Source organism: Trichosurus vulpecula, chromosome 3 (genome assembly GCF_011100635.1).
Source record: "Trichosurus vulpecula isolate mTriVul1 chromosome 3, mTriVul1.pri, whole genome shotgun sequence".
Lineage (NCBI taxonomy): Eukaryota > Metazoa > Chordata > Mammalia > Diprotodontia > Phalangeridae > Trichosurus > Trichosurus vulpecula.
Genome location: NC_050575.1, coordinates 95,746,943 through 95,771,632, shown reverse-complemented (window position 1 = coordinate 95,771,632; position 24,690 = coordinate 95,746,943). Strand labels below are relative to the sequence as shown.

General features: G+C 37.7%; 1 protein-coding gene across 1 annotated transcript in view; it reads left to right on the top strand.

The window, feature by feature from the left end:
- UIMC1 (ubiquitin interaction motif containing 1) overlaps positions 1 to 24,690 on the top strand; it is a 115,456-nt gene that overhangs the window by 19,326 nt on the left and 71,440 nt on the right. The window contains exon 4 of the mRNA XM_036751979.1: positions 12,209 to 12,296. Within this exon, the coding sequence (XP_036607874.1) occupies positions 12,209 to 12,296 (88 nt within the window). The remainder of the gene's footprint in view (positions 1 to 12,208; positions 12,297 to 24,690) is intronic.

Below are 24,690 nucleotides of genomic sequence, written 5' to 3'. Positions count from 1 at the left end.
TCAGACTCAGTTTTCTATATATTTGAGAAATGAGGCCTTCATCAGAGACACTTGCTGTAAAGATTGTTTCCCAGCTTTCTGCTTTCCTTCTAATCTTGGTTTTGTTTGTGCAAAACCTTTTTAATTTAACATAATTAAAATGATCTATTTTATATTTTGTAATGCTCTATTTGTTGTTTGGTCATGAATTCTTCCCTTCTCCATAGATCTGACAGGCCATTTTAATATTGATATTACCTCATTGTCTATAGTACCTTTTAGCAAGATGTATTTTCCTTATCTCTTTTAATTAGCTTTATTTTTGCTTTTTTTGGCCTGAGATCAGGATTGTTACCCCTGCTTTTTTTACTTTAGCTGAAACATAATAGATTCTGCTCCAGTCCCTTGCCTTTACTCCATGTGTGTCTCTCTGCTTCAGGTGTGTTTCTTGTAAACAACATATTGTTAAGATTCTGGTTTTCAATCCACTCTGTTATCCTGGAAACATTTTTATATAGTCGTTGATGGTTTACTGCTCATTCCTATCCTTTGACCATTTATATATGGAGGGATGGCTCTTATTCTTTTCATATATATTCTGTTTATGCAAAAATTTTTCAATTTTACATAATTAAAATTGCCCATTTTGTGTTCTTTGAGTCTATCCTTTCCTTATTTTGTCAGGAATTCTTTACCTATCTAGAGTTGTGAAAAGTATTTTCTTTCCTCCTTCCAGTTAGCTTACAATATGACCTTTTAGATCTAGGTCATGTATCCATTTATATCATTGTGCTATATTTTGTGAGATATTGATTTCTGCAGGATTGCTTTATAGTTTTCAAAGTTATTGTCAAATAGTGATTTCTGGACAATCTAGTATCTTTTTGGGTTTTTGCCTATTGTTCAAAGTCATATCTCACCACTGGAACTGCATGGTCAAGATTTTCTGGGTGTTGCACTCCAGGTCACCATAGTGAATCCCTGAGTCGTAGAACTGGAACCTGTCACAGCTAGCATCGTTACCTACAAAGATGGATCCTACAGTAACCATAATATTCTAGAGGGCTTTCCTGAAGAGACAGTAACAAAATCTGAATCACTGAGAGCAGAGAATATGCCTTGTGCTTGTATTCTTCATCTTCATTGCTACAGAGACAGAAGTCTTTAGAGTCATTGTGTAGGGTACTTGTGCTTTGATCCCAGCCCTAAGACCACATCTCTGACAGTAACCCATGAGCGGGTCCTAGTGAAGGAAACTCTCTCTCCCTGCTACAAGAACAAGCTGACCAATGTAGAATTTCCCTTGCATAAACAGTCTATCTTGTACCAGCAGAACTATTATGTACTGACTCCCTCAGGTACTGTATGCATTCCAGAAGTCAAGATATACGTCTATTCCTGAGGCTATCTTATACAAACAGGACAGCCATGACCATTGATTGACTTACTGATGTAGCAGACCAAAAAACATACCCCTAAGAAGTTCCTTCTCCCTATTTCCAGTATTGAATGACACCTGCGCCCAAGGTACAGAAACTATATTTTCCTGTAAGAGCTGACCACTTCTTGATTCTACCCCTTACCACCTAATTAGCATACTTGGTACACCATTCACTGAACTTTTTCTGTATAAGCTTTAGCATCACCCCCATTAGGTTGCAAGTTCTTTAAGAACTTCACCTGCTTTATTAATGCCACAATATGGGTTGAGTACTCGAATTCTTCCTGGTGGCTCCGCCCTGTATCTTGATAGTTTTGGGGGCCCCTGCATCCCTGAACCACATGAAGCACTCTGTTCTACACATATTGATAACTAAAATAGAGTAAAGCTTCAATTTTTTCCATTGTCCTATGTTTATTTTCAGTCTAGCAGTTTCTGCTCCTTCAGAGATACCAGCTTGCCCACTTGAGGTAGCACTTTAACAGGGGTGACAACCATGTTCTGTACAGTACATTGATTTGGGAACTTCCACAAAGTTTGGTTTCATCATTGTTACACCTCCAGTTTTCTTTCCAGATAAGCTGTAGCCTAGAATCTTTTTTATGAATTTTTCATTGGCTATGTCACTAAAGTGATCCATGGCCAGTCTGTAGGTGTGCTTGCTTGCCCTTGTGCAAGATATCTTGGTGTTTGCAGGCTAGATTTTTAAACCCCAGTCCAAGCCCTACTTGGTCATTGTTTGGACCCTGACTGGCTCAGAGTGAATGTAAATAGCAAACGCTTCTGTTTTGGCCAGAAACCCTGAAGCTCTTCCCCTCCCCAATTTTTTTTTCTGACTAGGTAAAAGAGGCCATTCTCTACCTCATTTCTTATCTAGCCTTAAACACTGATGGAGTGTTGCCTCAGTCAAACTGAGACCTGTTAAAGACCTTAGCTTAAAAAGGCCAAGGGTGTCCCACTGTATCCAGGGCCATCTCCAGTCATCTTGATCTGTATCTTGCCACTGGACCCAGATGGCTCTGGAGGAGAAAGTGAGGCTGGTGATTTTGCACAGTACTCCTTCACTTAAATCCAATTCGCTTGCATGTCATAGCATCACTCCCTGATATCATGGTCTTCTTCAAGAATGATGGACAAACAGCCACAAGTATTCCCTATTGATTTTCCTTTTCTCATAGGGATTTCCTCCAGCTTTTTTCATGCATTACTAGGTGTTCTTATGTCAGGATTTCCATGGATTCCAGTGAGTGTTCAGTATCATGATAATGAGCGACTCCCTCTGGCAGTTAGAGCACAGCCACTAAGAGATAAAACTCTGTTGATATTGTTAAATCATTAATATTGTTTCTTCTTTGCCTATGCTTATTTGCTGAATTTCTTTTTTCTTGTTTTATTGCTATAGCTAGTGTTTTTAGAAAAAAATATCAAAAACTAGTGGTGAGGATAGACATTCTTATTCTATTGCCCTTCCTTTTAGAAAGGCCACAAGAGTTTCTGTGTTACAGATAATCTTAGCTCTTGCTGTTAGTTAGATAATATTTATTATTTTAAGGAAAGATCCATTTATTCCTATACTTTTTAAATGTTTCTTGTGAATGTCATATGAATTGTATTTTTGTTATTAATATGATTTGTTATGTTTATAGTTTTTTTTACTATTTGATTCAACCCTGTTTTCTCTGTAGAAATACAACCTGGTCATAATATATAACCTTTTTGATATGTGATTATATAGCTTCTTTGCTAATACTTTATTGGATGTTTTTGTGTCAATATTCGTTAGATCAGATATTGGTGTAAAACTTTCTTTCTCTGTTTTTATCTCTCTCTAGTTTAGATATTAAGTCTCATCTTGTGTCATAGAGTAAGTTTAATAGGATATTCCCTACCCCACCCCCCAGTTTTGCAAATAATTTATGTAATATTGGAAATAATTGTGCTTTGAATATTTGATAGCATTCATATGTCAGTCTGTCTGGTTCTTGGATTTTTTTCTTTCAGGAACTCCTGTTTTTGCTTATTCAGTTTCTTTTTTCTGGGATTGTGTTATTTAAAATTTCTATTAATTCTGTTAATTAGTTCTGTTAATCCACATCTTTTACATTTTTGTAAATATTTATCCATTTAATCCACATTGTCATTTTTTGGGTATATAATTGGGCAAAATAGTTGTGGATAATTTCCCTTATTTCCTTTTCATTTGTAGTAAGTCCATCTTTTAATTTTTGATATTGGCAGTTTTGTTTGCTCTCTTTTAAATCATCTCAGCTAGTGTTTTTTCTTTCAAACTAGCTCCTAGTTTAAGTGATTAATTCAATGTTATTTTGGTTTTTAATTTTATCTCTTTGATACTCAGAATTTCTATTTTTTTTGTTTAGTTGGTTAAAAACTTTTTTTTTTCTGTCTCCCTTAAAACCCTTGCCTTGGCCCTTTCCCGTTTGTGTTTTCAGTTGGGAGCAGTCTCCTAACCACCTTATTCCCACCCTCCTCTGCAAGTTAGGCTAGTTTTTCCTTAAATGGTTTAAGAAGTGCTTGAATCAAGAAAGTTTTTTTTTTTTTTTTTGAATCAAGAAAGTTTTAAAAGCCCTGGTTTTAGAGGACTAAAGGCGCACACTTTTGATATCACCCTCCATCCCAGTCACCCAAATACAAAGTGGCCACAAGGAAGGAGCTTTATCCTCTCTCGGGTGCTTTGCTGATTGACCATGATATGCAGCCAGGAGTCAGGGAAAGTTTGGTCAGCTGAAGCAACTCAAGAGTGTCCTCAAGCCCACAGCCTTGTTGAATATCCTTCTCCTACTATGATTAAGTAGATCTCCTTTTGTTAACTGTTGAATTATTTGCAGTTGTCTCAGTTTGTTCTAATATGAATATAAACTACCATGGAACTGGCCTAAATCAGGTCCTATCCAGAACACGCTCCCAGTTCTCGGTCTCTTTCCCTTTCTCCTTTTTTTAGATACACATTTGATACTCCGTCCCTCAAGGACTGGTTTGGCTATATCCCAAAAGTTTTTGTTGTGTTGTCTCACTGTTGGCAGATCCTTTGGTGAAGTAATCATTTCTTTCTGTAATTTGTTCTATGACCCACTAATTCTTTAGGATTAAGTTATTTTGGATTGTTTTCATTTATAGTTGAATCTTATTTTCAAGTGTTGTATTAATTATAATTTTTATTGTGTTATGATCAGGAAAGTCTATATTTAATATTCTTGTTATTCTGCATTTAAGAGACTTTTTTTTTTTTTTTTGCTTCATCACAGGTCAGCACAACATATGGCCTACGAAAGGATTTTGGGTGGCTGTCACATGACCACTGTAACCAACCATCCTGGTGACATCATGTGACAGCCACCCAAAATCCTTTGGGCCATATGTTGTGCAGGTCTACTCTAGTACATGATCACTTTTTGTGAAAGTGCTAGATATTTTGCATTGGAATGTTTATATTCCATTTCATTCAATATCTACTTTTTCTAAAAAATTTTCTTGTTTTTTGTTAGATTTGTCTAGTTTTGAAAAGGACATACTGAAAACTCTTGACTAATTTTTTTTCCTATTTTCCCCTATAATTCAGTTAACTTTTTTAAAAGTACTTAGATTATAAAGGAAGGACTTAGATTGCACCATTTGTTGCATATATTTTAAGTATTATTTCATTATCTATGATGCCCTTAAGCATAACATTTTGTAGTTTTCCTTCTTATCTCTCTCTTTTAACCATGTCAGTTTTACAGTTGCCTTGCCTGAGATCATGATTCCTACTCTTGCTTTTTAAAATTCATTTGAAGCAAAATAAATTCTGCTCCAGCCCTCCATTTTAACTGTCTATGAATCTTTGTTTCTAGTGTGTTCCTTACAAATAGAATATTGTCGAATTGGCTTTTTAATCCATTCTGTTACCCATCTTTTTATGAGAATTCATTCTCTTTCATTCATAGTTCTGATAGTTAATTGTATGCTTCTCCCCATCATATTCCTTAATACTTTTCTCTGTATCCTCTCCCTTTGGAAAGTTGGAGGATGTAGAAAAAAGAAATTATTTGCTTAATACTATTGATTTATGATTGAAGTGGTCCCTTCTTTTTCTTTTTCTTCAGTTTTCTTCACCAAGCCCAGACCTTTATCTTTCGAACCAAAGTTAATATTTATTTTGCTTGTAACTGTTCCCTCTCCAGATTTGTCCTCCTTAAATTCTTCACTCTTACCCCATCCCTGCTTGTTTTTCTGTGAGTCTAATGTCTTTCTCATTATATTTCTTGATCATTATTTGTTTTGGTGAGAGTTTCATGGTTTGCTGGAGTAGCAGTGTGAGCGCTGGGGGCTGTACCTTCAGTTCAGGCCAGAAGAACTTGATTATCAGTATTGATATGGTTAAGTTCTTCCATTAGTATAATCTGTATATTTCTTGATCTCACATTTAGTGCAACCACATTCTAAAAACTGTGTAATTCTTATTATTTTTGCCTCATTTTTTATTGCTTTGCCATGTCACTGTAGAAATAGGACATAGGACAAAATAAAGAAAAACATCTGAAGAGCTGTGTGTGAAACTAGCAACAAGGCAGGAAGGAAGGGATCCTATAAGAGGAAGTGTCATTTGAAAAGGAAACAAATCAACTCATAGAACAGTGGTAGGTCATTAACCTGGGCTTTATAAACTTAAAAAAAAATTTTTATTACTATGTTTCAATGTAATTGATTTTCTTTTTAATTTTATGTATTTAATTTTATATATTTTAAAAAACATTGTCCTGAGGGGAGTTAGATAGTTTTCACCTGTGGGTCTAGATGTATTCATAGAAGAAATTAAAGAAAACTGCTGTACATATAAGAGTCTTCAGGAATTCTTCTTTTCCCTACCTCCATAGCTGCTAATCTACTTTCCCCTGACTTCCAGTCCAGGATTCCCACCCCTTGAATTCTCACCGTTTTCCCTACTGGAGTCTTTGTATTCTATGCCTTGAAAGCCACTACTAGTTGTTTGGAACTGGGGTAGTCCTTGTTCTCCCTGGAGATGGGAAAGAAGAGGGAAGAAAGGAAGAGCACCTGAGAAGGAGGGGAGAAAAGAAAGGGATTTGTTTCCTCTTCTTCCAAGTTGGACTCTCAGTTCATTTTTTTCCCCTTTGAGTCTCCTAGTTGGTGCAGTGGTTAGAGTACTGGGCCCAGAATCAAGAAGGCCTGCATTCACACTTTACTAGCTGTGTGATCCTGGGCAAGTCACTTAACCTCTATTTGCCTCATCTCCTCATATGTAAAATAATATCTGTAAAGCATTTAGGAGGTTAGGAGGTGCTATATAAAAGCTCATACCTTTCTCCTGAACTAGTTCTTAGTGACTCATTTTATTTTGACACATTAGTTATTTCCTTATAAAGAAGCCTCCCTGTAGTTTTTTGTTGTTGTTCAGTCATTTCAGTTATGTCCAACTCTTTGTGACCCCATTTGGGGTTTTCTTGGCAAAGATACTGGAGTACTTTGCCATGTCCTTCTCCAGCTCATTTTACAGATGAGGAACTTAGCAAACAGAGTTAAGTGACTTGCTCAGGGTCACACAGCTAGTAAGTATCCAAGGCCACATTTGCACTCATGAAGATGAGTCTTCCTGACTTCAGACCCAGCCCTCTATCTGCTGTGCCACCTAGTTGCACCTCCCTGTGTGAAACTGTACCTTACCACCAAAAAGCAGTTCAGAATAACCATCTAATATAGTGATTACAACTGACAGTACACATTACTTTAAAAAATTTTACTGTTTAAAGAAAAGTTTCATTTTTAAACTTGCATTTAGAAGCAGTACAATCCTATTATATTTGACCTGAGTTTTATCTTTTTGTCTTAATTCATTTTCCAGTAGGATCATTGTTATACATGGTGGTTAGCTTATAGATTGCTGTTTATTTGGCATCGTACTTCAGCTCTCATCATTGTAAGATTGGCCTCCAGATGAAACTTTTTGGCCATAGGAATGCAGCTACCACCTACTAAGGCATGAAGAGGATTATGATCTTTGATTGTTGGACAAAGCTCCCAGACTAGTGAAATCATAGTTTGAAATATCGAAGCAACTCTGTTTCAGGTATATTCTGGGTTAAATAGGCTTTTGTGGGCTAGTGTAGGAATTTATATTCTCTCTGAGAGAAAATGCCTTTCTGACTTTTGATCATCCCAACTAGCAAATGAATTTAAACTATTTTTATTATCTTCTTAGTATCTGTCAATCAACACAAATCTTTAAATAAACTAAGAACAAAGAAACAAATGATTTGAAAATTGTTATAAGTGAAATTATAAACTTCCCTTAGTAAAAAAAGTTTTTTGGAACAAAACCTGTTTATAAATTGGAGACAGCCTGCAGAGTTCTTTTCCTTTTTCCTATTTAAGTAAAACTTGGCTAAATGGGAGTTTAGGGTCACTTAAAAATTCTTAAAGATTGAAGCTGTAGAAAGTGAAATCTGCATGAGGGACCTATAAGGATTAATTTGATTTATATCAGTTACATATAGCATACTTGAGAGAGTGGTTAGGAATAATAGAATAAATAAAAAATCATGGAATATTGGAGGACTCTTTAAAATGTATTTTGAGTAATTCATATTTCTCTTCAACTTATTAAGTAGCTTTGCACTTAAATTTTTTTCCCTCATGAAATTCTTAAATGAAAGATTCCCCCCAATCCTCCTTGCTCCCTGTCCCACCCCACCCCACCCCATGGCATTCCATAAATATCAGTCAACCTAAAAAAGCTTTACTTAAAAAGGTCATACAAGAAGACTTAACTCTAAGATGATCTGTCTGTGAGGCTGTGTTATCATAAAGATAATATTTATATAGCACATTGTGGCTTATGAAATATTGCCTTTTCAGCAGTTCCATGAAGAAATAAGTATTTTTCTTCCATTTTGCTAGTGCATAAAGTCTCAAAAGAGAAGTGATCTGCCCAAGGTCACACAACAAATTGTTGGAGGGAGGACTCGATGTCAGGTGTTTTGATTTCTAAGTCTAGTTCAACTTTGCACTCTCTTATACTTTGCCTATAATTAGCATTGTAATAATAATTTTTCATGGTTAGATTCTGTATGTATTAGAAATTCCAAACCAAGCTCAATTGTTATCAGGCTAAATAGCTTTAAAAACAAACACCAAACATCCTTGTATGGGGATGTCTAGGCCTGCAGACCAGGCAAATTGGTTTACCGTGCTTTTCCAGACCCTTAGGGTGTCCCTTTGAGTGTTGTTTTGGTCCTCTGCTATGAAGATTGCTTCATTCTATCTCCTGCTGTCACTCTTCTTCATAGTTGTAGAGAGTGGAGCAGCCTAACTTGTCCTTGCTCTGCATGTTACTGAGTCCCTTAATTGTTTCTCCAGGTTTTGAATTCTGTGTGCTTTGGAGTGACTAGAATATGAGTAAATGGGCAACTAGTCAAATAAGTGAGCTTTTTTTTTTATGTAATAATTTGACTTCAGGTTTTGATGAAAATTATTTGCCACCAAGGGTTACTGGGATTAAGGTGTATTCTGTAAACTTTGTCATGGTTGGGGGAATAAATCAGAGCTATGAAAGGTAAGCTGAGGGGAAAAAGAAGTAAAGTTCTAGAAAGGCTTCTATGGTCTGGAATGGGAATTACATGATAAAAGACTATTTTTGGCTTCTGAACACTGAGGTTGGAGTACCAGTGAAGGAGTGGACACCCTTCTTTTGTCTCTATAACCATAATTTTTTTATACTTTTATTATTTCTTAGAATCCAGCCTCCTGTAGTACAAACTTAGCTCTCTAGGTTTGAGGGAAGTATGAACTGTTAATTTAAGGGGATAGTCTGTTAGTAAATTAACAAGAACCTGTCTAAGAGCAGGGAGATCTTGACTCAAGAATAAAAACCCATTGAATATTTAAAGAAGAGCAACAAACAAACAGGAAAAAAAACCTAACAGAAAATATGTTTTAATAAACCAATTCTTTAGTCCTTCAAAAGAGCTGTAATTTCACAGCTGTTTGTTGTAGACTGAAACCACTAAATCAGGAGTTTTTGACCTTTTTTTGTGTAGTGTATAATTTTTGTGTAATTGCCCTTTGGCAATATGATGAAAACCTGTGGACCCCTTTTCAGAACAATGTTGTTTTTAAAATTCACAATAGGAGAAAACGCTAAATTTCAGTTATTAGTAGAAATAAAGATGATATGTATATTTTTCCATTCAAGTTTGTGGGTCCCAGATTCAGAACCTTTACTAGAGCAAATCATAAAACTTGTACTCTGTGGGTCCACTTTTGGTAAAAAGAACTTCTTTGAATTTACTTATGCTGGTTATTGGATTATAGAGACATGATCTATGGCCAGGACTGTGTCTAAAACCTTTCCAGCTTACGTTTTACCGGTATAGCCTTTGAACATCTGGAGTCATCGCCACAGTATGACGAGGCTTCAAAGGAGGATGTTATGAGGAAATTTTATTTAAAAATAACACACAGAGAGGGCGGGGCAGAGCCAACATGGCAGTGTGAAAAATAACACACACCCCATGCCCCCCCAATAAAAATCCAGCCTAGCAACTACTGGGGAAAAAAAAAAACAACCTTTTCTGTGTATTTGGGTAAGTTCTGTCTACAAAAGTTCCAGTTTTCTCTGGGTATTATTTTTGTGTTTTTTGATGAGTTGAGATTTAATCTTTTTTTTCCCTATATTAATAGCCATTGTTAGTAATATGTTAGTATAGTTAAAGTGGCATCATGGTATAGTGGATAAAAGAGCTGACCTCAAAGCCGTGAAGATTTGTGCCTCTGACACATACAGATTTTGCAATCCAGGGCAAGTTGGTTATCTTCTCAGTGTTTTAGGCTACTCTAAGTTGCAGAGACAGTGCTTACTTGACACTGATAGACAGTTTTCCTCATTTGAGATCTCCCTATATCATTGAAATTATATGTCCAGTCTCTGTTTCTCTAAGTAATACACTATTGCATGTGTGTCTTTCCATTGCACTTTGGGTTACCTACAGTTGTGATTTTTCAGAGGTAATAATGTTCTATGATTCATAGTCACGTTGTATCACTGGGAAAATTAGTGTTAAACAGGGTGGACTTTGGCAACAGCAGCTTGGGATCATTGAAAATGTACTGCATGGGAAGTGGTTTAAGAGACATCATAAAGGATATATCTGAGGAGGAAAATAAGGTGGGCCAGTTATATAGCAAGAGTCACAATGACATTAATGCAGGCCCTCATCACCCTATACTGAGATTATTTCAGTAACCTGCTGATAGGTCTGTCTGGCTCAAGTCTTTTGCTACTCCAGTCCATTCTCCCCTCAGCCACTAAAGTGATTTTCTTAAAGTGCAGGTCTGATCATGTCTGCTATACACATGTGCCCTGCCTCCCAACTCTAGTGGCTCTTTATTACATAAAGTACAAAATATTCTGCTTAGCAATTAAAGCCCTTCGTAGCGTATTTCTCTCCTACCTTTTTGGTCTTCTTATACTTTACTCCCCTGTCTAGTGCCACTGACCTCCTGGCTCTTCCACAAACAAGACACTCTATTTCTAGGCTCTGGGCATTTCTTGCTATTCTCCCATCCTGGAATGCTTTCCCTTCTCTATTCCAACTATTGAACTTCCCTGGCTTTAAGTCCCAACCCCTTTTAATTCACTCTGTTAATTATATCTATACCTTACAGCTGGGCCCATACGGCTCTGGAGGAGAAAGTGAGGCTAGTGACCTTGCACAGCCCTCCTTCACTTAAATCCAATTCACCTGCATGTCATGGCATCACCTTCTTGATACCATGGTTCTCTTTGAGAATAAAGGACAAGCAACAACATTTATCCGGTACATAGCTTGCTTTGTATATATTTGTTTGCATGTTGTCCTCCCCATTAGATTGTGAGCTCTTTCAAGGCAGGGACTGTCTTTTGCCTCTTATTGTATCCCCAGAGCTTAGCACTGTACCTGGACTGCATTCACTTGGTGGTCAGAAGAAGCGATACAAGGACACTCTCAAGGTCTTTCTCAAGAACTTTGGAATTGATTATGTGACATGGGAGACATTGGTACAGGACTGCTCAGCATGGCGTTCTCACATTAGCAAAGCAGAATTGAAACAGCTCAAAGGAAACGCAGGATGCACAAGTTTGGAGTATCCACCCCAGATGTTCACATGGACTATTTGTGTCTGACCTGTGGTATAGCATTCTGAACTTGTATTGGTCTGATCAGCCACAGTCGGACACATTGAATCTTGACTCTAGCATAGTGATGTTGTTTTGGTTCTCTTCGAGAACGAAGGACAACAACCAACCATCCCCAGAGTTTAGCACTATACCTGGCATAAGAGTTGCTTAGTAAATGTTGATTGATTCCTTAAAGAATGAGATATAACAGATAGATTGCACTAGCATCCGTGAAATAATAAAAGTACCACAGAAATGCTTTCAGTCTGTTGGGTAGATCTTCTGAGACTTTCTAGAATTCAGTGAATATGAATCACAGGATGAAAGAGGGAGTGAATGGGCTGTAGGCTGTACTGAAGGAAGGAGTACTTACACTGATAGACTGATGAGATCATGGAATCTTGAAGTATTACTAGAAGTACAGTGCTGTTAGAATGAAAGGATTTCTGTTATCCTTTCAGGTTTGAAATCACCATTTTCTGAAAAAGGCAACTTCTTCCTCCTAGGTCAGGGACCTGGTACCCTTTATTACAGAGTTTGAGTCCCAGAGAAAGCAAGGGAAAGCACTATTCTTAGGGAGTTTTGTTTTTAAACTGATTGTATTTCTTGCTTTGTAACAGGAACCTGGGGAAGAGAATGGATTGCTGAGGACAAGGACAATGCAGCAGTCGGATAGAGCAAAGTGTGCGGCCAAAAGAAAAATTACACGTATGTTTTCATTTGGGAAGCAGGAGGCCTTTAGTTAAAGTTAGTTTGGATGGTACAGTATTGCTGATTTCTCCTCCAAGAAGAAGAGAAAACTAATTGTGCTGTGGACCATGGTAACCACTTGTATTTCTGTAGTGGTTCAGAGATGACCAAATACTTTGCTTACACCAGTCCTATGATGGAGGAGTTGTAAGAGTTATTACTATCTCCATTTTGCAGAGGAGGAAACTGAGGCTCAGTGAGGTCAAGTAACCTCTTTATAATTAGTAAGAGTTGGAGTTTGAAGTTAAACTCGGGTCTCCTGACTTTGAAGTGTACCACAATAACCTACTATATTTCACAATCGTTGCCTCCACGTAATCATCGAACCATTTTTTCAGTCCAAAAATTGTTTTATAACCTTTCATTGAGTAATTGTCACATGGTATAATTCTATTTGTCATACCACTTGATGGGTAAACAGAGTAGCAATGCATTCACCAGTCACATATGGATACGCATTTATTTCTTGAACCTTGTAAGCCCCAAGCCTAGAATTCTCAGGGTACTTGAGTCGTTGGCATTCAATTTTAACATGTGTTCATGAGTATACCATGCATCCTGATCTTGCACCAAAGACAATTTAGTAATAAATGATTTTTAAGTAGTACCCGCACAAATTTTTTTTAAAAGAGTTTCACATAATGTTCACACCCCACTTTTTTGCAAAAAAATTGGCGTAAAATCTGTGACAGTTATGCAGTGAAATACCGTACGTTCAGGAATAGCTTACATTGGCTATCAGTAGGACTTCTTTTATGTTGTCTCTCTCTTCCAGCCTGTGGAGCCTTAAGGAGTCAGAAGACCTGTGCTTTCATAAAGTATAGTGCTTAAAAATTAACAAAATACTCCAGATATGGACTGACCACAGCAGAACACATTGGGACTATGCTCTCCCTTGGTCAACACCAGGGATTCTTAACAGGGGTCCATAAACTTGTTTTTAAAAATATTTTCATACCTCTATTTCGTTGTAATTTGTTTCCTTTGTAATAGTATGTACTTTATTTTATGCATTTTCAAACACTATTTTTAGAAGGGATGCATAAGCTTTTATCAGATTGTCAAAGGAGTGGAGTCTGTAACAAAAAGTATAAAGACTTTTGTTAATGTAGCCTAAGATTGTTTCAGCTTGTGGCTTCTACTTGACAACATTGATATGTTTTGAGTTTGTACTTCAGTACAACTCTCAGGTCACATGAACTGCTGCTGTTTCATCTAACTTCTCCTTTCCTATACTTGTATAGTTGATTTTTTAATCCAGGCACATAGTTTAATTAATTTATCCTTAATCAGTCTCAACTTGTTAGATTAAACCAATGTTTAATCTGCTGATATTTTGTCACTGCATGAGGGTGTTGAACTACCTTTTTTCGGTTACATTTATAATTTTGTGGCTATTGATTGAGAAATTTTAGTTTTGCTGCAAGGACCTTGCTCATTTTATATAAGTGAACATTTCTTTTTTTCTTTTGGAATTATATTTTTTTTTTTGATAAACAAAAGCCTTCTTTTGTTTCTACCCGGAAGGGAAGCTAGGTGGCCTAATGGATAGAACACTAGGCCTGGACTCAGGAAGACCTGAATTCGAAATTGGCTTCCAACACATAGGAATTTTTTCCTGGACAAATCACTTACCCTTTGTCTCAGCTTTGTCAGCTGTAAAATGGGGTAATAATAGCACCCACCTCACAGGATTGGTGCAAGGATCAAATGCAATAATATTTCTAAAGTGCATAGCACAGAGCTTGGCACATCATAGGTGCTTAATAAATGCTTATTTCCTCCTTCCTACACCTACATTTCCCTACCTATATTAAAAAAAGGAAAACAAAGCCCTTGTAACAAATACGCCTTTAAGCAAAACCCAGATTACCTCTTTGGTCACATCCAAAGAAATCTATGTCTTGATATCTGCTCTGACTCCATCACCTGTCTGTTGGGAGGTGAATGGCATATATCTCTGCAGTTGTGGTTGGTTATTGCTTTGATCAGAGTTCTTAAATCTTTCAAGGTATAGTTTAACATTTCTGTCTAAGTGCTTCTCTCATTTCAACCCTTCGAGGTAGATAGTGCAAGTTTTAAGTTTTCAAATCCAGTGTTTTTTACAAAAGAAAAAACTAAAGCTCAAGGAAGTTAATTAAATGATTTACCTTCACCACTACAATTACCAAGACTTGCACCCAGCTGTTAACCCTAAGTCTAGTGCCCTTTTTAATTTATCTTCCTGCAGACAAATGTATCTTCATTATCAGTTCATGTCTTTTTTATTATGTCTAATACTGACTATATAGAAAACCTGTTCATACTCTCCTGTTTATTGCAGATATTATCTTGACCTCCAAAAGCCCATTTTTCAGTCTTCATAGTAGGGCTGACACTTTGTGTTTCTTGTTTGCCTATGTGAGTTTAATGTTTTCTCATTGACTTTCAGTTGTAGTCAAAGATGTTTCCAAGTCCATGCCATCACTTATTCATTGGAGCTTGTAGGTGAGATGTTTTATTCAGGCAGGATAAAACAGAACACAAAGTCTAAACAAATTTTTCCCTAGTTTTGTTTTAAGTCAATGCTTTAAAATAAAAATATTTATGTAAGTAAAAATGATACAACCTGAATAACTACTGTTAGCATTTTTCTGAAAACAAAGATTCAGAAGTGGCTTATTTTCTTTGAGGGGTTTTAATGTAATCAAAACTAGTTCATTCTTGGATAAGATAGTCATGTTTTTTCATTATGTTAGATCATCATTATGCTGCTGTAATACATCATCACTGAATCTGAGTCTGTTGTATAGGGCATTTATCTTAGCAGAGGACAAAAGACTATTTTTGAAGAAGATGAAGGAAAAAAAGATTTAGGTGGAAGAGAGATTGTCTTGTTTAATTGGATAAATCTATGAAATACAGTAGTAGGAATTAGTATGGCATGGTACAGTGAGTGACAAGAACAATGGATTTTGAGTTAGGAGATCTGGGTTCAAAGATGAATGACCTTGAGCAAGTCATTTAACCTTTTGGGGCCTTATCTATTAAATGGATATACTGATAATTGTACTATTTACCTTTTAGGGCTGTTGTGAGGAAAGCATTATGTAAACTTCAAAGTGTTCTTTAAATTTGAGCTGTCATTATTATTTGATGAAAGGGTATTGTCTCTAGGACGTCCTGATATATGAAGCATCTAGTTTTGTGTTCCAAAGTCTTAGTCTGTTTGCCCACGTGTTAGTGGGAAACTAACAGAACATCTTGAGTCCTTGTTCATCATAAATTATGACTGGTGTCACCAGCCTCTCCTAAGTTATGTACATATACACAGTGCTTTGGAAGGATGAGACAGCCTGCAGAAGTATCAGATACCTTGCAGAGGAGTCAGTTCAGTGGAAGCCTAACCAGTCCTTCTGGTTCCTGAGGGTGAATTCTGTCTGACATTTTCCCTTAGGGTGCATGCTTCCAGGTGGGATTGCTATAACAACTTCTCTGTACTACCTCTTGAGTTCCTGAACACTTGAGAATTAGGGGTAAAATGTGTCTTGATTACTTCCTGTATTGTGATGGCCTAGAGCCTAATCATGCATCACTTTTGATTAAATTGTGTGAAAGATGGGAATGAGTTGCTGAAGGTTTTCTTTTCTTCTCTAGAGGCTACTTATTGTTAGTATGGCCTTGTGAATACCTCATATTTGTATTGCTTTGAAACTGCTTTTCAGGCTGTTAATATGATCCTCCTGTAGCCTGGTGAGGTAGTTAGGATAGATTATTACAGATAAGGAAACTGAGACCCAGAGAGGGTGGGTGAGCATAACTGCTTTCCAAGTACCTCATCTCCTTGCCACATAGTGTTTTGAGAGGGAGCATGGCATAGTAGAAAAGAAACACTGGATTTGAAAACTTAAAACCTGGTTTCAAGTGCACATGCTCTGACTTTGGGCAGCAGTCAATCAACATAATTTATTAAGCATCTACTAAGTTACTTCTCTTCTCAAGGCCTCCATTTCCTTATTTGTAAAATGAGGGATTTGGACTTGATGTCTAATCCCTTCCAGTTTTAACATCCTGTGATTCTAAGTGGCAGAGAGAGTGGAATATGATAAAATTATTAGTATGTAATAGTACCATAAATCTTCATAGAAATAGTCATATTTGTGACTATTTATGAATGAGAGTCAGAGTAGAATAGTGGATAGAGAGCCAGCCTCAGCAGGGAGTTCCAAGATATTTCTGACTTGTATGGATCTGTTTGAAATCACAGGTCCAGTCTCCATCCATTATGAGTAACAAAGGGCTCTGACATTTCTCTGGATTTACTGTATGCATCTCTATATTCTTTTCAGGTTTACAAAGTGTTTTTTTCACAACAGTCCTGTGAGATAAGGTAGTTTTGAGTGTCATCTCCATTTTACAGATAAGGAAACTGAGACTCAGAGGTTTAGTGAGTTGCTGATGGTCACACAGCTAGTGTGTAGCAGAGCTAGGGTTTGAAACCCAGTACTTTTGACTCCAGAGCCACTGCTTTTTCTTCTCTGTTCTTCTGCCTCCATGATTGTTAGTAACGATAAAGAGGGCCCAGATGATGCCTTGGTGCTCTCTAGAACCCTCAGGAAATGATGTTCTGCAGAGCCAAATTGTCTGACAGGTTGAAATTTTGTCCCCTTGACTAGCACAATTTCTTTTTCATTTTAACCATTTTGGACAGAAATCTTTCTTTATTACATACTTTCTTGCTTTTTCAAACTGAGCTGAATGTGTTGAACATCATTTAACCATGTCTTGATCACTTGATCATCGCCGTAAACATTGCTCTGTGCGCTATTAGACATTGACATCCTTCAGTTCCTATCTCCGATGATGGGTTGGAATATGATATTTCCCTTAACTGAGGAATAGAAAGCTGTTAAAAGAAATTCAGCCTCTGCCTGTCCACTGTCTTTAACAGTGAGGATGGATTATATCTTTGCCTAGTACTTAAAAAAAATGAATTTATTGATGGCCTTTGTTTTTATATCATGTTTCATTCCCAAAGAGATCCCTCCCCTGATCCTTCCCAGAGAGCTCTTGTAGGAAAGAATAAAAATGAAGATTAAAAACTGCAGTTTGGTAGAGTTAACCATCATATTATACTAATGACATGGTACATACTGTATTTCACAGTTGTAACACCCCTCCCCCCCCCCCCACTGCAGCAAAGAAAGGGAGAAAAGTATACTTTTTCACATCTTGTTGGGAGAAAACTTGGGTGTCATTCAGTGTTCAGTTTCAGTTCTTGTTGTTGCTCTTCTGAACTCTTGATATTCAGTTTCTTACAGTAAAATTGTAATCCATTACATGAATGTACTACAATTTGTTTGGCCATTTCCCAATTGATGCCTTGATAATTTTCAAAGGAGGTAGTAACTGAAAACTCTGGGATGCCTTGCTACAATACTCTAGTCCAGTGGTGTTAAACTCAAATAGAAACAAGGACCACTAAACTGTCCTATGTGAACTTAGAAAATCATATATTAACATTATATATATCCTGTTATATTTTTATTTTGGTAAATATTTCCCAATTACATTTTAATCTGCTCCTGGCCAATTTGATGCTTACCAGGCATTTGATACCTCTGCTGTAGTTGAAGAACAGGTGGTAGGAAGGAGCAGGATAGCTATGCCAAATATCTGTTGATCCTTTCCAGTGGTTCCCACACAAATTGTCTTCTACTTAGTAATAGTTGAAGAGAAATAAGACTATTTAGTCTGGAGAAGGTTGGAATGAACAGAGCAGCTCTAGGATTTGAAAACTGTCTTGTGAAAGAGGAATTATACTCATTCTCCTTGGCCCCTTAGGGCAGAATGTAGAGCATCATTTAGTCAACAAGCGTTTATAAGTTCTTGTTATATATCAGGCACTGTGCTAAGCTTTCGGTATACCAAGAAAGGCAAAGAATGGGTCCTGCCTTCAAGTTGGTTACATTCTAACATGTGTATGCAAGATAGGTAGAGTAAATAGGAGATTATCTCAGAGGGAAGACACTAGCATTGGGTGGATTAAGAAAGGCTTCTTGCAGAAAATGTGATTTAAGAGTCTAGGCAAGCCAGGAGGCAGAGACAAGGAAGGAGAAAATTCTAGGCATGGTAGACATCTAGCAAAAATGCATGGAATTGTGAGAAAGTATTGCTGGATTGTAGAGTTATTGGAGGGAAAGCAATAAAATTAAGACTTAGAAAGGTAGGGAGAAACCAGGTTGTGAAGGGCTTTAAATGCCAAATGGAGAATGTTATATTTGTTCCTGAAAATAATAGTTTTTCTTTGCCTCCTCGTAGGTTTTCTTTTGTTCTCTGCTGTGCACTTTTTACCTTATTTTTTTTCCTTCCCCTTCCCTCCCCCTCCCCCAAAGAAGGCTACAATTAAGTGTGAATATATACGTGTGTGTGTGTGTGTATACACATATATATATATATATGTATATATGCACACACAGGCACACATGGACAGGCACACACGTATACACTCATACATATCGGTGAAACTGTACTGTGCTTATTTCCACTTGTCATCTGTTTCTGTGAAGGTGGATGGCATCTTCCTTCATAAGTTCAAGTCTTCATGTTTTTTTAAATCAACTACCTCATCATTTCCTATACCACAAAAATATTCCAACCCAATCACATTTTGTCTGAGAGATTGTCGAAGAAAGTTTTTCTCCCAATTTTCTGCATTCCTTCTGTTTTTGACTGCATAGGTGTATTAGCAAGGCAATAATCACAATATAGATGATAATTGTAAATATGCCATATAAGCAAGGCAATAATAACAATGTAGATGATAATTGTCAAAAAACCTATGTGGTTCTGTATTGCAAAATATACGAGACTCTCCACATAGAAGGTAAAAGAAGTAAACCATTTATTCAGACACCAGAGAACCATATTCTGTAAGCCATTTGCCCAATTCATCACAGCAATGAAGAATTTGATACATAATATCATAGTATGGAGTCTCACCATCCCAAAACCTCTCTGCCCGCCTGCTGGGGCCTTCCCCAAAACTCACAGTACAGCTATCACAGGTTGACTCTCTTTCCCTCAACTCTGTCGTAACTGCCGTAACTGTTCTCTCAGCATTTCTTGTGACACAACTTCCTTTTCCTCTCCGCAAGCTCCTCCTACCACATGTGACATAAGCAGGTCACATGGCCTATTAATGGGTGCGAAAGATCTTCGAATCTAAATTGCTGTTACATATGACTATGTAGTTCTGTATCACAAAATATGAGACTCTCCGTGTAGAAGGTAGAAGTAAACCATTTATTCAGACTCCAGAGAACCAGATCCCAAAACCAGTAAGTTCGACCCATCCAAGCACCAAGCAAATTCCAGAACCAGTAAGTCCACTTTATAATAACAGCAAAGAACCTAAAACACAACATCACAGCAGGGAGCCAAGCCATCTCATAACCTTCCCACCCTGTGCTGGGGCCTTGCCACCAATACACACTCAGTACAGCTAGCAGTCTGCTCTGTCCCTCAGCTCTAACTGCTGTGAGCATTTTCTGCCCCACCCTTTCCAGTTCCTCTGATTCAACAAGCTCCTCCCATCACATGTGACTTAGGCTTCCTGTGATGTAAGCAGGTCACATGAGCATATTAATGGGTGAGAAAGATCTCCAAATTTAAATTACCATTATATTCGACCCCAAGATCTTTCTTATCCATTATATAGGTCAATGGGGCAATCAATAGGACTTTTGAGATAACTGGTGTCAACAGAACTTTACAGCAATATAACAGGGATAACACAAAATAAGCATATAAAACAATATCATCATTCCCCCCTTGAACAAATGGGGCTCAAAATCTTGGGGTAAGGTGCAAAGGTCTCGTTCTCCATAGCTTCTTCCTGCTGAAATTGGATGTAGAGCTGTCTCTGCCTCAAGATGTCGAGTCCCATTTGAGAGGTCTTTAGTTGGTATCTGGAGCTTGGTCGATGCCAGGTCCAGGGATGACACATTATGGTCTTCAGGTCCAGGAGTGACATCAGGATGACATCCGGCTTAAGTGATCAGGCACGTGCAGTTGGAGGGTACTAAGCCTGCAGGAAACAAATCTAGCAAACAAATTTAATAGACAAAAAAACAAAAAGAAACAAGGAGATTATAATAGCCTCATTCACGGTAGAATACATGAGTCAAGGGTACAATTTGAAAATCATCTTCTCCCAAATAAACAGCAGTTACAGCATTATCCTCCCCATATGCTGTAATTTTTGCAGCCTTTGGAACATCATCTGGCTTCCATTTTACCCATACTCTAGCTCCCAATTTTGTTCTATCAGTAGAACTAAACCCTTCCATTCCTCTGATAGTTATTTTGGAAGGAGGGTCAGTTTTCACAAGGGGTATTGTTTCACAAAGAATAATCACTTGAACTATTCTATCATTTTTTATAAAACTGTATAGGTTCTTTATCCAAATTCTGAAATGTCACAATAATTTCTCCTTGATAATTCGAATTTATCGTTCCAGCCAATACATGTATTCCTCGAGCTGCTAATCCTGATTTAGGTAATATCCGTCCAAAATGATTCTTAGGGATTCTTATACATATTCCAGTAGAGATCTTTCTTATTTCTTTTCTAAATTTTTTTTAATTTTAATTTTTTGCAGGGGGGAAGGCAGGGCAGTTGGGGTTAAGTGATTTGCCCAAACTCACATAGCTAGTAAGTGTGTTGAGTGTCTGAGGCCAGATTTGAACTCAGGTCTTCCTGACTCCAGGGCCAATGCTATACTCACTGCACCACCTAGCTGCCTCAATTTTTGATTTTTTTTTTAATTTAAATTTTTGGAGGGACTTATTTCTTTTCTATCCAACCAAAAGTCCTCTAAACAATGTAAATTATATCCTGCCCAACCATGTGTTCCTGGACATGGTGGTGGGACATCTTCCCTCGCAGTCCAGTACTCAATATTTGGGATCTGATGTGTTTGTTGTTTTCTAATTGGCAGATTTTGGGTCATCATTCTGGCTAGAGGTGTGCTTTCTCCTATTATTGAAATTACATAAAGCAGTGAACAAATTATCCTTCCAATGTTGATACACATTATTAGAACTTAACTTTCTTAACTGTTCTTTCAATAATCCTTTCAATAATTCTTTCAATTAACCCAGGTGCTTGTGGATAATAAGGAATATGATATATCCACTCTCTATGGTTCAATACATAATATCTCTTCATTTCATTACCTTTGAAACGTGACCCATTGTCACTTTGAACCTGCATTGGGGTTCCATGATATAGACTTAGGATATCTAGAGTTTTACAGGTGTTCTTCTGAGTTGCATTCTTGTAAGGACAAGCCACTAGTACACCTGAATAGGTGTCAACACAAGTACATATAAATTTGCATCCTTTATCTTGGGGTAGTGGTCCAATATAATCTATCTGCCAAATCTGGGATGGAACTTTTCCCCTTGCTATTTCCCCAGTTACTACCCTAGGAACAGTTCGTTCCTTTTCCAGTTGACGTATATAACATTCTCAGCTACTTGTTTTAACAATGAATGAAAGATACTAATACCTTGATCTTGTGCCCACCAGTGTGTGGCCTGGACTCCTAAATGGCCAGCTATTTGGTGGACCCATTTTGCTAGTACTGGATCATTAGCCCTCAGGGTAGGGACAATACGTTCAGTAGCAATCTTTGCTAGTCAGTCAGCATGTTTGTTGTACTCATGTTCTGGCATGGTGAGGGCTACATGACCATCTACATAAAAAACTGACAAATTAGTAACCAAAGACATGTCCCATATATCTTCCCATAATTCTTTGCCCCAAACTTGTTTACCATGAATGTCCCAATTTTGATTTTTCCACATGGGTATCCATGTAGCTAACCCATTAGCTACCACCCTCAAATCAGTGAATATATGACACTGCACTCCTTGTTCTGTTTTGGTAGCTTGATGTACTGCTCTGAGTTCAGCATATTGACTACTTCTACCTATCCCAGTACTTTCCATTCTCATTGAAAAAGAAGTGACTTTTTTTTTTTAGCTCCATTATCTTCCTCTGAATATGAACCCAGATCTTCTTCATCCCTATAGTAGCTATCTATAGTTGGGTTCTTTCTCCTTTGCTTGCTCATTGTTGTTTTTCTGTTTTTTTTATTTTGTTTTTGCAGCTGTTGCTGTGATCAAGTTCTAGTCCCAAGGTGTGGGGAATAACGTCCCAAGGCTCAGGTCCTTCTTACTGTTATTTTCTGAGGTCTGTCTGGAGGCTCAACCACAGCCAGCAGGGTCCCTCCCCCTCTGCTACTGTACTTACCAGGTGTAGAAGCTTCTTCAGTCTTCTCCTACTGAACTGTCAGACCCCCACACTGAGGAATGAAAGTTTCTAAGGCTGAGGCTGCTTCTCTACCCCAGGTATTCCCAGGGCTTGTTGTTTGTTGCTTCCACAGAGTTGACCTGGAGGTGTCTGTACTTCACTCAGGCCAAACCTCTGCCCCTGGAGGTCAGATCTTTTTCCTGGATTCTTCTTAGGTTGTCTTAGGTGAACAACTGCTTTACCCTAACTTTTGTTTATTTCAGCTGTTCTACATTCCCTCTATGGCAGTGTTCTTTTTCTGTGGAGGAAATTTGGAAAGCTGAAAGTTTTCTGACCTACTCTGCCATCTTTCCAAAAACTCCTATCTAATGTATTTTTACTGGCTGTCTCCCATGCTTCCACTGCTTTTCCTTCTTGCCTCTAAATTCTAACTTCTCTGGCTTCCTTCAGTACTTGCTCACATCCTACTTTTGCAGGAGGCTTTTCCTGGCCCCTCCCATCTGCTAGTCCTTTCCTTCTGATATAACTTTCCATTTATACTCTATATATCTTGTATGTAGGTAGGTTTTTTTTAAACATATTATTCCCCATTAGAATGTTAATTCCATGAGAGTAAGAACCATATTTTTGCCTTTCTTTGTGTCCTCCGTAATAGTTAGTGACATAATGCAAATAATACAAACAAGCAAAATAATACCTGTCCCCAAGGAGCTTACATTCTAATGGGAGAAGACAACACATAAAGAGGAACTGGAAAGCGTTGGGGGTGGGGGAGAGATAGAAGTGACAGCATGGTTTGAAAATGGTGGCCAGGAATTGATATGGAGATTCTAGGCAAGATAAGGTTTGCCTGATTACAAGTCTTTCCCCAGTTAATAAAATAAATGGTCAAAGGATATGAACAGGCAGTTTTCAGACAAAGAAATCAAAGCTATCTGTAGTCATATGAAAAAATGCTCTAAATTACTATTGATTAGAGAAATGTAAATTAAAACAACTCTGAGGTAACACTTCATACCTATCAGAGTGACTAATATGACTAAAAAGGAAAATGTAGATTTTGGAGGTGATGTGGGAAAACTGGGACACTAATGCATTGTTGTTGGAGTTGTGAACTGATCCAACCATTCTGGAGAACATTTGGAACTATGCCCAAAGGGCAATCAAACTGTGCATGCCCTTTGATCCAGTGATACCACTACTAGATATGTATCCCAAAGAGATTTTTTTATAAAGGGAAAAGAACCTATTTTTTTGTGTTGTTTATTTTGTAGTTTAGTTTTTATTTCATAATCATAAACTTAATTCTGTTGTCCAGCCAGATTTGTGGAAGGAAAAAGGAAATGAAATCCAAAGAGAATTGCAGCAAGTGAGAGCACAAGGATTACAGGGTATAAGAACAGATAGGGTTTGGGGGTGCTCGCTTCAGCTATAGAGGAATGGTTTGATGGTTAAGACAAAAAACAAAACAAAAAAACTTATGGGAGTTGTCCACAGTCAGCGATAGTGACCTTCTTGCTGGTCTTGCCATCCTGAGAATCGAAACACTCCATGGCTTCCACAGTACTCATGCCTTCTTTAACTTGGCTAAGGACCACATGCTTGCCATCCAACCAATCAGTCTTAGCAGTACAGATGAAAAACTGGGAGCCATTTGTGTTGGGTCCAGCATTTGCCTTGGATAAGATGCCAGGACCAGTATGCTTCAGGATGAAGTTCTCATCAGCAGATGCCATTCTGGCATGTGAAGTCACTACCTTGGCACATGAACCCAGAAATGATTCTGTAGAAGCAAGATCCCTTGTAACTAAATCTCTTCTCTCCAGTGCTCAGACTAAGAGAGTTTTCTGCTGTCTTTGGACCCTTGTCTGCAAAGAGCAATGTTGAAGTACATGTTGGGGTTGGCCATGTCCGCAGAGGCCTTGGCTGGTGTGACAGAGGAAGAGGTGGCAGGGATCAGTGTCTGGCAGACAGAACCAAGCCAAGGACTCCTGTGGTGGTGTCTGCAAAGTGGCCAAAAGAACCTGTTTGTGCAGAAATATTTATAGCAGC